The sequence below is a fragment of the Nematolebias whitei genome, chromosome 11 (genome assembly GCF_014905685.2).
Source record: "Nematolebias whitei isolate Nwh7 chromosome 11, NemWhi1, whole genome shotgun sequence".
Taxonomy (NCBI): Eukaryota; Metazoa; Chordata; class Actinopteri; order Cyprinodontiformes; family Rivulidae; genus Nematolebias; species Nematolebias whitei.
Window position 1 is genome coordinate 24,246,623 of NC_056508.1, and position 16,522 is coordinate 24,263,144.

The window sequence follows — 16,522 nt, forward strand, 5'->3', positions numbered from 1 at the left end:
GAGGTTCTGTTAGCAACATGGTCCAGTTTGCAGCATGATACTGTTAGCAGTGAGGTTCTGTTAGCAGTGAGGTCACAGCAGGTTAGTAGGTCCCGTCAGCAGCCCGATGGTAACAGTGACTGCAGCAGCTGCCTCCTAGACTGCACTCCAGAACCGGGTCCAGCAGACAGAACCCCGCAGAACCAAACAGGTCCGTAGAGTTCGGTCCGTGCAGGCCGATGGAGGATCATGGAGACAGCCGCCATGACAGACCTGAGCCTGAGGCTGGAAGGACTGAACCACAATGGCAGGATGGCACGATGGCAAGGCAGCGACACAAAACTATACAAGTGTGTCGCGGTCATACCCGTACGGTGAATGTGCATTGTAAATGCAAAAAATAAAAAATAAAAAGTTAAAACAAAAACAACAGGAACCGAAAAAGATCGAGTTCACAGGGAGCCTGTGAAGCTGCGACTCGGCTGAGTGCGGCCATCTTGGCATCATTTTAAATAAAGTGGCATGAAATGGGATGTCACTGAGTTGATTCAGGTTTTGGTTTAGATTTTGTTCGGTATGAATTAGTTCTGTACCACCTTATTACTGTTTATTTATTTATTTTAGTATACATTCTCTACGAGTCCTGCGTTAGAGATCTTCTGCCCCACCTGATCTTGGTTTGTAATCATCACACCTGCCTTGAATCAGTCATCACAGTCCTCAGTGTAAATATTGTGCAGGAGGTCTTCCTTGCTGTTTACACTCTTAGACTTTCCTGGTTGTTGTTAGGTGATTTCTGTGTTCTGGTCTTTATTTTGTGTCAAAGCTGTTTTTCATACTTGTTAACATTTAGGTTGTACATATCCACAGGATTCCTTTAGTTTTAATTCTATCCCAGGATATATTTGAACTCAATAAAAAATAAATAAAATCCAATATTTTTTATTGCAGGGTGTGTTATCAGCCCTGTTTTTTTTTATTTTTTACCTGTGTGTTCAGAAAACAACAAACCAGCAGTACAATATTTTCCCTCCAGTCACAACTTTGTAAAAAATGTCTTAGCTGCACAGCATGAATTGATTCTGCACAACACAAATTCAGAAAACATTTAGGCAGAATGGACTGATTTACAGATTTAATAAGCCTATAAACTTTTAAATTTTTATTTTTTTAAGAAAACATAAGGTAATTTTGAATTTGATGGCAGTAAAGTCGTACAAAATTGTAACAGGTGCAACAAAAGGCTGTAAAATAAGAGGTACAAATAAATAGCTGAAAGAACATTTAGCTGCTAGTTAAGTTAACTGGCAACAGGTCGGTAAGAGGACAGAGCATAAAAAGAGCGTTTTAGAGGAATATATATATATGTTTATAAAACTTGCAAAATGCTGTCTTTATGTACATTTTACAGAACATCCTTTTTTCTTTTCAAATCTGGGGTTGTAATATAGTTTAAACAAGTTTGTAACTTTACCTTCATCAATAAATATTTTTGCTATATCTTTCTAAATTTACTTTAAATTTGGCTAACAAAATAAATCTGTTTTATAAGCCAACAAACTCACTTAAATTAACAATGATGTTTACTTTCCAAAACACTTTGTGGAATAAACTAAAATAAAATAAAAAGGATGCTGTTGCTTTATAAACGTGAATAAATCATGATTTTTCTGTCTGACCTTTGAACTTTCCGCTCTCGAGCAGCACTCCAGACTCCTCCAAAGAGAAGAACTCCTCGATGGAAACAAAGTTGTAGTCCACCCCTGAGATCTCCCCGTCTCGGGGCTGCCGGGTTGTACCTGTGAGGGAAGACACGGCGTCGTGATGAGGCTGCAGATAATACCAGCTCTGACAGCGATGATTGATCAGTTAATCAAAGCCTTTCCCTCCCATCAGGGCTCATCAATCTGAGCTCAGTGTTTAAACAAACTGCTGGTCAGCACGCTATAAATAGTGCATCCGTTTGACAAATGATGCAAAAACAATCCAAAAGGAAACAAGCTAATGATTGCACGCAGGTTGGGAAGATTAAAAACTACACTGCAGAAAGGACAAAGTCAATCAGACTCTAATACAAATCACATTCATCTGTAATTACAATAATTTCATTTTATCAGCAGAGCGTCACCCTCAGACCAAATATTCTCTTTTGTATGAAGCTAACAGGCATTTACTTTATTACGAACTGATCAATAAGAGCTGAATGAAACATTAATGTGATGCAGAGAAACTCTTCAAGTTGTAAAAGTGGAGCACTCAGTTGATCAACAATCTGTCATCATAATTGAATCACGGCGACCTTGGCCTGAAAATCCAAACAACCGGAGCTGGGGAGGCTTTGTGCACGAGACAAAACCTCTTTGTTGTTTTAACACAAACCTCACACCTCCACACAATTAAACATGAGTAAGCATGCCTCGAGTATGTCACTTTTATGTTTCTCATTAAACTACTGGAGGAATTCTAATTTGCAAACGAGAACAGAACGACCCCCATTCTGACCTTCAAGTCACTTTGTCCACAGACAAAATCTAAAAATCACACCAAAGACAAATCTCTGTCCTTCCCCTGGAGGACGACATGTGACGTCTGTGTGCACGCGTGTGTGTGTGCGCGTGTGCGTGTGTGCGTGCGTGTGTGCGTGTGTGTGTGTGTAGGGTGGCAGCAGGAGGAAGTCACACCCAGCTACCCTATAAAACCTGTGATTAATGCACTGCTGTCCTGCAAGCAGCGCTCCCAGCAGCGGTGACACACGCAGGACTGCACCGGCATCCGCCCACACACACACACACACACACACACACACACACACACACACACACACAGGAAGAAACAAAACAAAACAAAGGTTCTCACACACAATTCTGCCAACTCACACACAGGAGTCCACGCCCAGCAGTGGACGAGCTATCCGTCAGCTCTTCCCTCTGCAGCACAAAGTGTGTTTACAGTCAGCTCTGGCTGTCTGCCTGCTGGTGGGATGCCCGGGATCTGTGCACCGTGTCTCACTAGCGTCTCCACGCACTCCTTTAAGGTGTCTAATCTGTTGCCTTGTCCTTTAGGATCAGTGGACACCTTCTCAAGTGGAGACAGTGTACGGTTTCAGCTGTTTTCACAGACAAGACAATCGGCTTTTATATTAGAGCCCGTTTGTTTTTTGTTCCACATAAACGTGCACCTCAAACTCACTCAGCCTAAGAAAAATTTGAGTCGTCAGTGGCTAATTAAACATCAGATAACAAATGTCCTCGTGACATCTGGCTTGTGTGTAATTCTTATTCTCCTCCCCTCAGGGCGCACAGTATCTCTCCAGCTGATACAGTGTGAGGCAGGGATTCATTATCTATACAGCCTCCTCTGAGATAAATATATATATATAGATGGCATGTCAGCGGGGAGACAGAATGGATTATTGACATCTTCTTCCTCGCCTGCCCCTGTAGGCACTGATCCCCTGGAAGATGGGTGAAAGAGGGACTGAAGGAGGTAATTACACAAAACTCTATAAACACCCAAAGAGCGCTGTCTGTCAGGACCGCTGCACACAACGGACCGTACGGCTGAAAAGGCCACGAACGGTCTGTCTGACACCCTGGAGCGAGCATTTTAAATAACTAAATTATGTTTCTTATCTGCGAGTCGCTCTGGAGAAAAGTAGAAAGAAAAAAAAAAGCCCTTTCATGGAAGAGATGAAGACTTGAGACTACGACTTTGTCTCCGAGTCGTCCAAGGACACGAGTACACATGCTTAGACAAAAAAAAAAACTGGATGGGAAAGTTGGAGAGAATCGCCACAAAACAGAGATTTACGCTCTCTGGAAAAAGACAGCTGACTTATTTAAAATGGTTTGTCATAAAAGGAGCAGACAGCATGAAAACTGCTCCGCAGAGAGCATCCTGCCGCCCCCTCCTCCACTTTGTCTCTCACAGACATTAGCTTTTAATTTAATTCGCCCCTCCAGATTATTGATGGTGTAGCCTGCCTTTACTTAAATGCTGTCATTCATATCCATTTTTATGCACTGCCCTCCTGGCTGAGCCTCTGTAATGTAATGACCTGCATCAGTGCCAGCTTCTGTACCAAACAATTTTGTCTCGTTAAAATAATCTAAACAGTGCAGCCGTTCAGCCACATTTTTACAGAATTTTTTAAAAGGTAATGATCCTATGTGATAAACAGTCTGCTACTTTGCTGTAAAACCAAATTGAAAAACTCCAATCGAGGCCAATTAATCACAACTTCAGGAAATTCAGAGTTATAACACAGCACAAATAGGAAATGCTACACAAGGAGCAGGAAGAACATACTTGTGGTCCTGAAGGGGGCCACAATGAGCCACTGATGAAACCTCCTCAGGTGCAGCTGCCTCCTTCATGAAAAGAATCAAACAGTGAAAAGCTCCTGCAGTCTGAAACAACAAGTGATCATCTCAGAGTGGTAGTTTGGGTTCAGACGTGCACGCGTGTCCTGGTGTTAGCATGTGAACAACAGGATGTTACTGTGTCATCTTCAGGAGATCAGAGGGATTACACACGCAGGGGCTGAGCCGGACTTGTTGTCACTCTTTGCTAAATTAAAGCAGCCAGACGTCGGAGGAAGTTTGCAAAGTTTGGCAACACTGGCACAAAAAGCATAAAAAATGAATATGTAATAACGTCCCGATGCATGCTCAGTAATCCAGGTAGATAAACTGATGAGTCAGGTCCTCTGGACAAACGTTTCAGCAAAGAAGAATCCATCCAGAGGACCTGACTCAACCGTGTTAGAAATATGGAGCGATATTTAAAATCTGTGCATGGCTTCAACTTTTAATATTCTCCTGATAATACTTTATCTCTAGAAGTAAAATACCCACCTGTTGTGATTGTAGCATTTAGCTCAGATGTTAATTTGAGAAACAGTCTGTCTGCAGCTTGTAGGAACAGTTCAGGCTTAAACAGGCTAAAACTGCAAACACACCTCAACCTGCTGTCCTGAGACACAGTTTATGTCTCCAGCGTGTGCTCGTGGGCTCTGAACTGTCCTTTGTTCAGCCAGCGAGTGTGTTGTGTGGCTGTAGTGGCAGACTGTGCCATTTGACCTACTTCTTGGACTAAAGGGGAGATTAGCAACGACTCCACGCTCCCACCACACGGTTAAGACACACACTGCAAGGTGGGTGTCCCCCACGTCACCTCGTGAACAAATTATTAATTTTCAAGGAACGAATGTCAGGAAATTGCAACAAGAAGGTTGTGACTCAGACTCCTCAGCTGTTTTAACCTCTTCTGACGTCATGTAGAGGATTAAGTTAGCAACAGATGCACAACTACTCGATGCGTTTGGCTGCTGCTGCGCTGGCTTTTATTCAAAATAATCTAAATCAAACTGCAGGGAGAGACTGGGAAAAAAAAAGAACACCAGATTTACGAGCATCCTGCTACCACCCAGTCCCACATCCGGCAGCACCTCGCTGTGGATTCTAGGTACCATCCTGACACAAAATAAACCAAGTGTTGTGGAAATACATACTTTCCTAATGTCAACTGCATGTTTTTCTGTCAGTAGCTTCCTTCTCCCTGTTATGCTGTTTATTTGTCACATGCAGGTTAACACAAGGTCAACAGTGCAGTAATGGTCAGGATGAGAAGAACCGATACGACTCGCGAAAAACAAAAGAATTAACAAGAAACACTAAAGCATGCAATAAGGGTACAAAATAAAGTACCACAAAAGTGAAAAAGAAATATACAGCAGTCCCTCGCTACTTCGCAGTTCATTTATCGCAAACTCGTTCTATCGCGGTTTTTCAAAATAAGATTGGACACGACACACAATTGGCTGATTGATGGATGAGCCGCACGATCGGCATGGAATTTTGATTTAAAATAAATTTTAAACTATTTAGCATCTGCTGCAGCTTTGTGCAGCCCATACTGCAGGATAAACTTCCTGCTGCAGCTGATCAGCTGATCTCCGTACAGAGTTGATAAGTGGGCGTGGCCAAGAGTGCTTGCAGGTGGCAAAGAAAGGAGGAGGCAGGAAGCTGAAATCATGACTTTCTGTGCTTGTTTAGAGTAATTAGAGATTAGAAACATTGTTTAGAATATTGCAAGAGTATGGGAAGGGTTTAAAATGCCTTTATAAATTATATATATATATAAATATATAAAAATAAACTACTACTTACTACTTGTATTACTATTCCTACTTTGCAGTTTTTCACTTCTCGGATCCCCCGCGATAAAAGAGAGACTACTGTAATATTTACAAGGTCTAAAAGAAAAATAGTAAATAAAATGGTAGAACATAACGGTGCAAGTTGGATGAATTTGTATGAATAAGTATTTCATGGGTGGCAATATAAGCTTAAACTGAAATTTGATATAAGCTATTTAAGTCTTGTAAATGACGGCCTTATATGCAAAGTTTTTTGTAATTGTGTAAATGAAATCACCAAGTGCAAACTTGCAGCAGCACAGGGAAGTGTGGAAAGCTGCTCTGCATGTCTAAACGCTAATTAACACCAGGATCTTCACATGACGGCAACAGGAGATATGTTGTCACAGAATTAATGAGGTCGATAATGAACAAAAAGAGATATGCTTCAATGCATTTTTAATAAAAGTCTGTCGGCAGTATAAAAAAATCACAATAAATGTAAAGTACGTGGAACACGAGGTGTAAATGTGTGCAGAAGACTTAAAGGATACGAGGAGACGCGTGAAAGATTTGAGGTGATGTGATGATTTTGAACGAGACTTACAGGGCACTGCTCGGAGGTAGAGGTTCTCTCTGATGACCTGCTGAAGCTGGCTGTCCACCGAGCCAGGTGTGAAGCACTTACTCAGATACAACCTGAGATCCTTGCACAACGTGGAGCCTGTGGGCAAACAACACAAGGATGACATGGAGAGGAGACAAGTACGGTGGCCCTGAGCTGTAAATGAGCAGCATTTGAAAAACTGGAATTACATTTGAAAAATAAAATAAAATCAGAATTACATTAAGCCAAAGCAGAAGTGATGAAAAAAAAAGAATTACATTTAAAAAACTGAATTACATAAAAAAACAGAATTACATAAAAAAACAGAATTACATTTAAAAAAACTGAATTACTTTTTTAAAAAACTGAATTACATTAAAAAAACAGAATTGCATTAAAAAAAAAAACAGAATTACATTTTTTTTTTTAAACAGAATTACATTAAGCCAAACCGGGGTGACAGGTATTTTAGAGTAACAGGATGGACAGTTGACTCAGGGACCCGAGATATTTTTAATAATTTAAGCATAAAAAATATTTTGATATCATAAAAAGTCATTGGATGAGAACTATTATAAATAATACTATTAAAATTATTTTAAAATGACTTTTTTTAATTACTTTCAGGAAGCATGAAAGAAGACATGGCAGTAAACCCAAGTTGCATTTAAAATTAGATTTAATTATTCTAAATAAATTCATCTTGTGTACATGTGGTTGTGTTTTATGGTAGAGATGAATCAAACATATAAGATGAGATTAATAAAATAAATATTAGCCCACCTTTAAACAAACTATACCACATTATGGCATGGGAACTCAAACAAAACAGGAATGACCCTACTGTACATTGTTCTGTTTTATGTTGTTAATAAAGTAAAAATAAAAACACTAACAAATCCAAACCACTTCTTGTTTGACTTAATGTAATTTAGTTTTTTCAAATGTTATTTTTGTTGTTTTTATTGCATTTTTTGCAATATTGTTTGTTCATTTCCACCTCAGGGCCACCGTAGACAAGAGAAGGAGCAAACAGCTAGCATGCAGTCACATTTAAATATGTCTGAAGGATGAAATGATTAAACTCATTACTTTACAGCCCCTCACTTTGACGTGTTTATTAGATCCTGACTATAAAAGCCACTCTTGCTTATACATGTAAGACGGGGAGGTTAATTAGGACAGAAGTAGAAGTTGCAGCTGATCACCAGGACTCAGTTCCCCCCTCTGTGATCTCATCTCGAGTGCTTTACGGCCTCTGATGACAGGCTGCTTGCTGTTATTGATGGGCTGAGGATATCTTGTCACCCTGACAGATGAGGACTCTGTCGGTGCTTCCCCTGCAGGCTGCCGTTTAGCTGTTCACGTCCCTGACACGTCTGCGCACCTCCTCTGTCTGTTGCAGCACGCCCACCCTGCATCACAGTGGATGTGTTGTGCTTAATAATAAAAAAGTCTAATTTATTATTACAGGCTGTGTGTAAGGATGTCTGGTTGAACATGGCCAAAGCCTGAGAAAGAAATGAATGAATGAATCTCGCCTGTTGCCTTTTGGGGAATGAGCTTTTGTTCACTGAGGCAGCTGCTGCGTTAAGAGCAAAAATGAGCTCTTCTGCTGAACGAGCCCGGAGGATTATGTGATAATTTTACAAATTCTGCAAACATAAGAAGGATGATGGTAAAGAAGAGAATCTGGGGCTCCGCTGTCATAAAGCTACTTCTGTGGAATCACTGCTCTTTATGCTTCCTGCGTCTGGGGAAGGCAGCTCGGTGTCCATATTTGAAAGCTGGGGCAGAGGGAGCAGTCATAGTAGTTTTAGGAAAGAATGGGAGGAGGTGTGCTACAGCAACACATCCATCACTGCACACGCTGCACACAGTCCAGCTGCCCAGGGAGGCCCAGGAATACTCCAGAGTTGATAATGGATCTACCAGCAGCAGAAGTATTGGGAGCAAAGGTCTCCGTTTAAACCCCTGTGGCCAAATCGGTGATTAATTCAGCCTGCAAGGCCACCGGGAGCCGTAATAAGACGACACTCTGCCGACATATTGGCCTGTTCAGAAACCAACAGATATCCACGTCCCAAACCTCAGAGTCACGACACCAGGGCCTCTTGTGGTCGACACAAAGCCGTATTGACACAATCTTGACGTGTGTCTTCAGCCTTTTGAACCCTCCCACACATATCTGACAGTTCATGGACAGATAACAAATGTAAGTCAGCAGCAGAAAGCTACGAGCTACAGGTTTAGCTGGCGACAGTCTAGAGTTTAAGGACTGGGACTTCAGTATAAGATATGGTTTGTGTGGGGCAAACATCTGCAACAGACTCAACAGTCACGCTGCACTAGAAAAAAGGGTTTGGGCTTTGAAGTTAGATGTTTTAGCTTTATATTAAAATCTTGCCTGTGCCTGTGACATGCAGATAAATACAAACAGTGGAAGACAACATCTTCATGTTTGAGAAATTTGGCATAAAACACCTGGTTTAACCCATTTTGTCACATAACTGGCATTTGTTTGACTTTGCGTGGCCAAAGGGAAACAGGAAGTGACATCAAAGGGGAACTCTTTAAAAATGGCAGCTTCCTTGTCTTTGCTGAAACAAATTTATCTGAACTCTGACCATTCTTCTTCTCTCTGATGTTGAATCAAAACCATCTAAAGAAACATCAGATTCTGTCTGTTGTGAGTCATTGTAGCAATGCACTGTTTACATGTCCTGTTCATTTTCTTTCACAATACATTAATAATGTTATCTTTTCAAAATGGATTCATATTAGAACAATGTGACGTCGCAGGCACTTTTGTTATATACAATACTTTTCTGAAAAAAATCATTTAGAACTTCTAAAAAAGTCAAATACTCACATCATTCTGAAAATATTTACTTAGAATGGAAAATACTTTGGCATAAAATACTATCATCATCATCATTATTATTATTATTATTATTATTATTATCAGAAATGTTCCATAAACAATTGCTTAGTGTTTTATTTAATTCATTTAACCTTTATTTAGACAGATAAATCCCACTGAGCCTCGAGGACTCATTTACAAGAGAGACCTGATTTCAACAAAGAATGATGACAACAATGGACAACAGCGACAACAATACGGTATACATATCCTGATGCATGCTCAATAATCCAGGTAGAAAAATCCAAAAAAGTTCAATCTGGTCCTCTGGACATTCAAAATTTGAATGTCCAAAGGACCAGATTGAACTTTTTTGGAATACGGTATACAGTTATAAAAAGGCATACAGATTTTTTTTAACAAATAAGATGGCTAAAAAAAGTAACAAAAAACAGCTAGATTCTAAGGCGAATGTATAAAACTAAAAACAGGAACATGTCTGCATTGGTGCCTGCCAGGAGTCCAACAGATTCTTAAAGCCATTTAGAGAGGTCATGGTCGAGAGCTTCAAATCTTTTTGTAAGATATTCTAGGAAACAGGAGCGGAGTAGGAGAAGGCCCTTTTGCCTAGTTCAGTCCGCACTGAGGGAACACTGCAGGTAATAATGTCCTGAGAGCGCACGCTGTAGCTGCACTCACACAGAGACATGTAGGAGGAGATGTATGAAGGCGATAGACCAAGAAAAAAAAGATTGTTTAAACAGATTCAAAGCTAAATTTAAAAAGGGCAAACAATTTCACAAAATAAATGTTTAATTTTAATTTTGGCTCAGTGGTTAGTACTGTTGCCTCACAGCAAGAAGGTCCTGGGTTCAATACCCAGTTGGAAAATGGGGTCTTTCTGTGTGGAGTTTGCATGTTCTTCTCGTGCTTGCATGGGTTTTCTCCGGGTACTCCGGTTTCCTCCCACAGACCAAAAACATGCATGTTAGGCTGCCTTCAGGCCCAGGCCTCCTTTGCAAGAGATCTGTGACCTCAATGGGATTTCCCTGGTTAAATAAAGGTTAATAAATACAATTTTCCAGAAAATGAAGTTAGAAAATAATTACTTTGTGTACAAAGAAGATGTTTCTAATAGATAAAACTTCTTCTTCTTTCAGCTTTTCCCTCTTCAGGGATCGCCACAGCAAGTCATCCTCCTCCACCTCCCTCCGTCCTCTGCATCCTCTGTCCTCACTCCAACTACCTCCATGTCCTCTCTAACTACATCCATATATCTCCTATTTGTATTTTTCCTGGCAGCTGCATTTCTAACATCCTTCTACCAGTATACCCACTGTCTCTCCTCTGGACATGTTCAAACCATCTCTGTCTGGCCTCTCTAACTTTATCTCCCAGTTGTTCAACCTGTGCTGTACCTCTGATGATCTCATTCCTAATCTTATCCATCCTTGTCACTCCTAAGGAGAACCTTAGCATCTTCATTTCTGCTACTCCCAGTTCTTTCTCCTGTCTTTTTGTCAGTGCCACTGTCTCCAGATCATACAATATAGATGGTCTCACCACTATCTTGTAAACTTTTCCTTTGACTTTTGCTGACACTTTTTTGTCACAGATCACAAACTTTTCTCCATCCACTCCATCCTGCCTGGACTCTCTTTTTCACTTCTACCACATTCCCCATTTTCCTGGAAAGTGGACCCCAAGTACTTAAAAGTCCTGCACCTTTGAGACCTCTGCTCCTTGTAGCCTCACTGTTCCACCGGCCTCCCTATGTACTCTGTCTTACTACAGCCGACTTTCATTTCTCTTCTTTCAAGTGCATACTTCCACCTCTCCAAGTTCTCTTCCACCTGTTCCCTGTTCTCACCACAGATCACAATGTCATCTGTAAACATCATCGTCCATGGGGATTATTGCCTGACCTCATCTGTTAGTCGGTCCATCACCAGAGCAAACAAGAAGAGGCTCAGAGCTGATCCTTGATGCACTCCCACCTCCACCTTGAAGCTATCTGTCACTCCTACAGCACATCTCACCACTGTCCTGCTGTCCTCATACATGTCCTGTACCAGTCTAACACACTTCTCTGCCACTCCAGATTTCCTCATGCAATACCACACCTCCTCCCTCAGCACTCCGTCATGTGCTTTTTCTAAATCCACAAAGACACAATGAAGTTTTTTCTGACCCTCTCTGTACTTCTCCATCAGCATTCTCAAAGCAAAGATGGCATCTGTGGTGCTCTTTCTTGGCATGAAACCATACTGCTGCTCACAGATAGTCACCTCTTGTCTAAGTCTTGCTTTCACAACTCTCTCCCAGATTGTCATCATGTGGCTCATCAACTTAATTCCCCTGTAGTTGCTACAACTCTGTACATCATCTGTACATTCCCCTTTTTCATTCTTTTTAGAGCTTTCTGGACTTCAGCTCCTCAAAGTACTACCTCCATCTTCCCATCACACTCTCCTCACTTGTTAGAACATTACCATTCCTATCTTTAATAAGCCTAACCAGCTGCACATCCTTTCCAGCCTGATCCCTCTGTCTTGCCAATCAGTACAAGGCCTTCTCACCCTTTTTAATGTCCCGTCTCCCATACAACTCATTGTACGCTCTCTGCTTTGCCTTAGCTACTTCCCTCTTTGCTCTACGTCCCATCTCCTTATATTCCTGTCTCTTCTCTTCAGTTCTCTCACTGTCATATTTCTTCTTGGCTAATCACTTTCTTTGAACGGCATCCTGCACTTCACTATTCCACCACCAGGTTTCCTTATCATCCATTCTCTGTCCAGATGACACACCAAGTACCTTCCTACCTGTCTCGCTAATTACTTTTGCTGTAGTAGCCCAGTCATTTGGAAGCTCTTTCTTACTACCCAGAGCCTTTAACAGCTCCTCTCTGAATTTCTCACAACATACTTCCTTCTTCAGCTTCCACCATTTGGTCTACTTTGATTTTACTTTTTTTCTCTTCTTTACAACAACAGTCATTCTACACACAACCATCCAATGCTGTCTGGCCACGCTCTCCCCTGCCACAACCTTACAGTCCCCAATCTCCCTCAGGTTTCCTTTACTACACAGAATGTAGTCGACCTGCGTACTCCTTCCTCCACTCTTATAGGTCACTCTATGTTCCTCCCTCTTTTGGAAATAGGTATTGACTACAGCCATTTTCATTCTCTTGGCAAAATCCAACACCATCTGTCCTTCCTGATTTCTTTCCTTGACACCAAACCTACCCATCACTTCCTCATCCCCTCCGTTTCCTTCACCAACATGTCCATTCAGGTCTGCTCCAATTACCACTCTCTCCTCCCTGGGAATACTCTCTATCACTTCATCCAGATCTTTCCAAAATGTATCTTTCTCCTCATCATCACAACCAACCTGTGGAGCATAACTACTGATGATGTTTAGCATTAGACCTTCTACTTCTACCTTCAGGCACATCACCCTATCTGACACTCTCTTCACCTCTACTACATTATTTGTCAACTCCTCCTTCAGGACCACCCCTACTCCATTTCTCTTTCTATCCACACCATGGTAAAACAGTTTAAACTCTGCTCCAATGCTGTGAGCCTTGCTGCCCTTCCACTTGGTCTCTTGAACACATAAAACATCTACCTTTCTTCTCTGCATCATGTCAGCCATTTCTCTACCTTTGTCTGTCATTGTCCCCACATTTAGAGTTGCAATCCTCAGTCCTACATTCTTCACTTTCCTCTTCTCCCTCTGTCTCCTGACACATGTCCCTCCTCATGGTCTTCGACTAACAGTAGCACAATTTCCGCCGGCATCCTGTTTGTCAACAGCAACGGTGGCGGTCCTTGTTAACCTGGGCCTCGGCCGATCCGGTATGGTTTCGCTTTGATGAACTCACATAATGGTTTTGGCAAAAGTGTTTTACATTGGATGCCACTCCTGACACAACCCTCACCATTTACCCTGGCTTGGGACCGGCACACGAGATACACTGGCTTGTGCTCCCTAGTGGCTGGTTTTTTTCCAATAGATAAAACTGTTTCTGAAAAAAGTGAATGTAACAACAACAACAACAACAACGTTTATGATTAAGGAGTTTAAAATATTGAAGGATTTTCCTAATATAAAACAATATCCCAAATTTGGACGAATGTCATTAAAAAAAGAAGAATCAAAATATAAACCTAATATGTTAAAACTATTAAAAAAAACTTTTTTAAGATTTAAAAAAAAAGAAAATTGACTTTACATTTTCAAATACTGAGAAGTTTTTTCTACACGAACTGTGTTTTACCCCTAAATAATAACGTGAATTAAAAAATATGAGTAAATTTCTACAAACGAGTTAATATTTTAAAAACTTTTATTTTCTCTAAATAATGGCTATCCAGGTCAAATTCCTTTAGGATTTAATTCAGAGATGTGTAATGCTGATCACAAGAATGGTAATGGGTCTTCATTAGGGCACAATGATGGATTAGTGGTTAGCAATGTTGCCTCACAGCAAGAAGGCCCTGGGTTCAATCTCCTGTTTGGACCTGGGGTCTTTCTGGGAGGAGTTTTCTCCAGATACTCTGGTTTCCTCCCACAGTTCAAAAACATGTATGTTATGCTGCCTTCAGATAAGAGACCTGTGGTCTCAAATGAATTCTTCTGATTAAATAAATAATAAATTTAATTGATGTCAAAGGAGCTGATCACACTCAGCTCCTGGTCTCCGGTGACTGTTTGTGGTTTTACATCAGCTGTGATGCCAAGTGTCACCAAGAACAGAAAGATTTAAAAACCTTAAAATAAAAATTATCCCAAATTAATGACAAATATTTTTAAATTAATTAATTCATTCAACCTTTATTTATACAGGTTAGTCTTATTTGGTCACGAGGACTCATTGACAAGCGAGACTTGTTTAAAAATAATAATAACAACAATATAATAATAATAATAATAATAATAATAATAATAATAATACATATCTCACAATATTGACCATTATCAAACTATTTCAAAATAATTAAAAACATGTCAAATAATGTATTTAAAACAATGATTTTTTTTTACAATAAAAATATTTTCAGTATATTGATCCAGTGTTTTTCTGCCTAAACTAATCTGAAATAAAACAAGAAACATTCTGAAAGTAAAACATATTCCATCCTCATGCCCACGTTCACATATTTCAGTTTGAGAGTAAACAACAACATTTTAATAAAATTGCTTAATTTAATCTTAGTTTAACCTGGAAACGATTACAAAGTACCACAGATTATCTTTGTTTTGCAGAGTCCTACCTGGAGACACAGTTTTGATCCGGATTGGATGCGGACAAGAGTTGAGGACTCCTCGAACATCTCCTAACGTCATACCCAGTAACGGCGTTCCCCCAATCTCTAGGACGATGTCCCCCACTGTGAGTCCGCCGCCTGGAGCCGACGTGATGAAGGGAAACTCTCCATAATCCGCCCCTCCACCAACAGAGACCCCCAGATCTCCTGATGCCCCAAGCAGGGGGACGAAGGTGTCCTGCACATTGGAACGCCAGTGTAGCTTCTTCACCGCTGTCTTAGACATGGCAAACGAGCTGCAAAGACAACAACACAGGATTGGCGGGTGAGAAGGGGGTGTGAAACATCCATCCATCCATCCATTTTCTTTACCCGCTTATTCCATTTTGGGTCACGGGGGTCGCTGGTGCCCATGTCCAGCAATCACTGTGCGAGGGGCGGGGTACACCCTGGACGGGTCGCAAGTCCATCACAGGGCCACATAGAGACAAACAAGACAGACAACCATTCCCTCTCTCACTCACACCTAGGGACAATTTAGAGTTACCAATCAGCCTAACATGCATGTTTTTGGACTGTGGGAGGAAACCGGAGCACCCGGAGAAAACCCACGCATGCACGGAGAGAACATGCAAACTCCACCCAGAAAGGCCCCTGGACCGGGGTTTGAACCAGGGACCTGCTCGCTGAGAGGAAGCAGCTCTACCAGTTGCGCCACCGTGCTGCCGGGTGTGAAACAGAAGACAAAAAAATATATCCATTACAAACGTGCACAGAAAATAACCGGTGACTTTATGCAACTAAACCTTTGCCAGCAGAGTCTTCAGTCTCTGGAGGTGACAGTATTTTTCACATCAGAATGTGTAAAAGTCATGAATAATTCCAGCTTCCCTTGTCAGGACTTTCCAGACAAACGGATGGCAACTTGAAATTCAGGAATAAAGTCAACCTGGGAACCGTACGTTTTGTTTTATGCAAACACCTCGTGGACTCAACAACATGCTCTGCGGCCACCAGAAACAGACACTTCCCTCATGTTCACGGGGCTTCGAGGCTGACGTTCTGTTTACACGTAAACAGGCAGCACAGGTGTTGGTGTGCATTCCAGCACACGGGCACATGGGAAAATCACACTGCATGAATGCATGCACACACATTTTGACAGGCGAGAACCTGAGAGGCCATGACTCAAACACTTCAGTAAGTTCCACTCAAATGCAGAAAACTCTTGAAAGATAGAAGTTACAGGTTGTGACCAAATAAATATCTACTTTTTAATAGAATGGTTCCGACAGCTGAAATACTGAAAGTGATGGCACAGTTTCTATGATTGGAAGGTGAGAGGTTTCAGGACAAATAAACAGAAAGTGGAAAGTTTTGCCTCCTGAAGAGCAGATGTGAGCTTCAGAGGCTGAGGATGGAGCTGACACGGTGAAGATTTGTTTGAGTCGTCCCGATGTGACAGCTGGGATGCAAAACAACAGCCGATGTTCCCGTGACATGATCAGAGCAGCACTGTCACCTCAACATGCAGGACGACGGGAACAAACGTGTGTCAGGATCAAAAAGATTAACACGACACTTCAAATAAAAGACAGGTTGGGAGCCGGGAAAATTATTAAAAATAAAACAACAGATGAAAGGCCGAAGCCACT

The 16,522-nt window shown here is 41.3% G+C and overlaps 1 protein-coding gene across 1 annotated transcript in view; it reads right to left on the minus strand.

Moving 5' to 3' along the window:
- The window catches only part of LOC119416845 (membrane-associated guanylate kinase, WW and PDZ domain-containing protein 1), a 39,184-nt gene extending 24,031 nt beyond the window's left edge, over nt 1-15,153 (minus strand). The window contains 3 exon segments of the mRNA XM_037684037.1: nt 1,659-1,778; nt 6,726-6,842; nt 14,874-15,153. Of these exon segments, the coding sequence (XP_037539965.1) occupies nt 1,659-1,778; nt 6,726-6,842; nt 14,874-15,153 (517 nt within the window).
- Nucleotides 15,154-16,522: the final 1,369 nt, after the last annotated feature.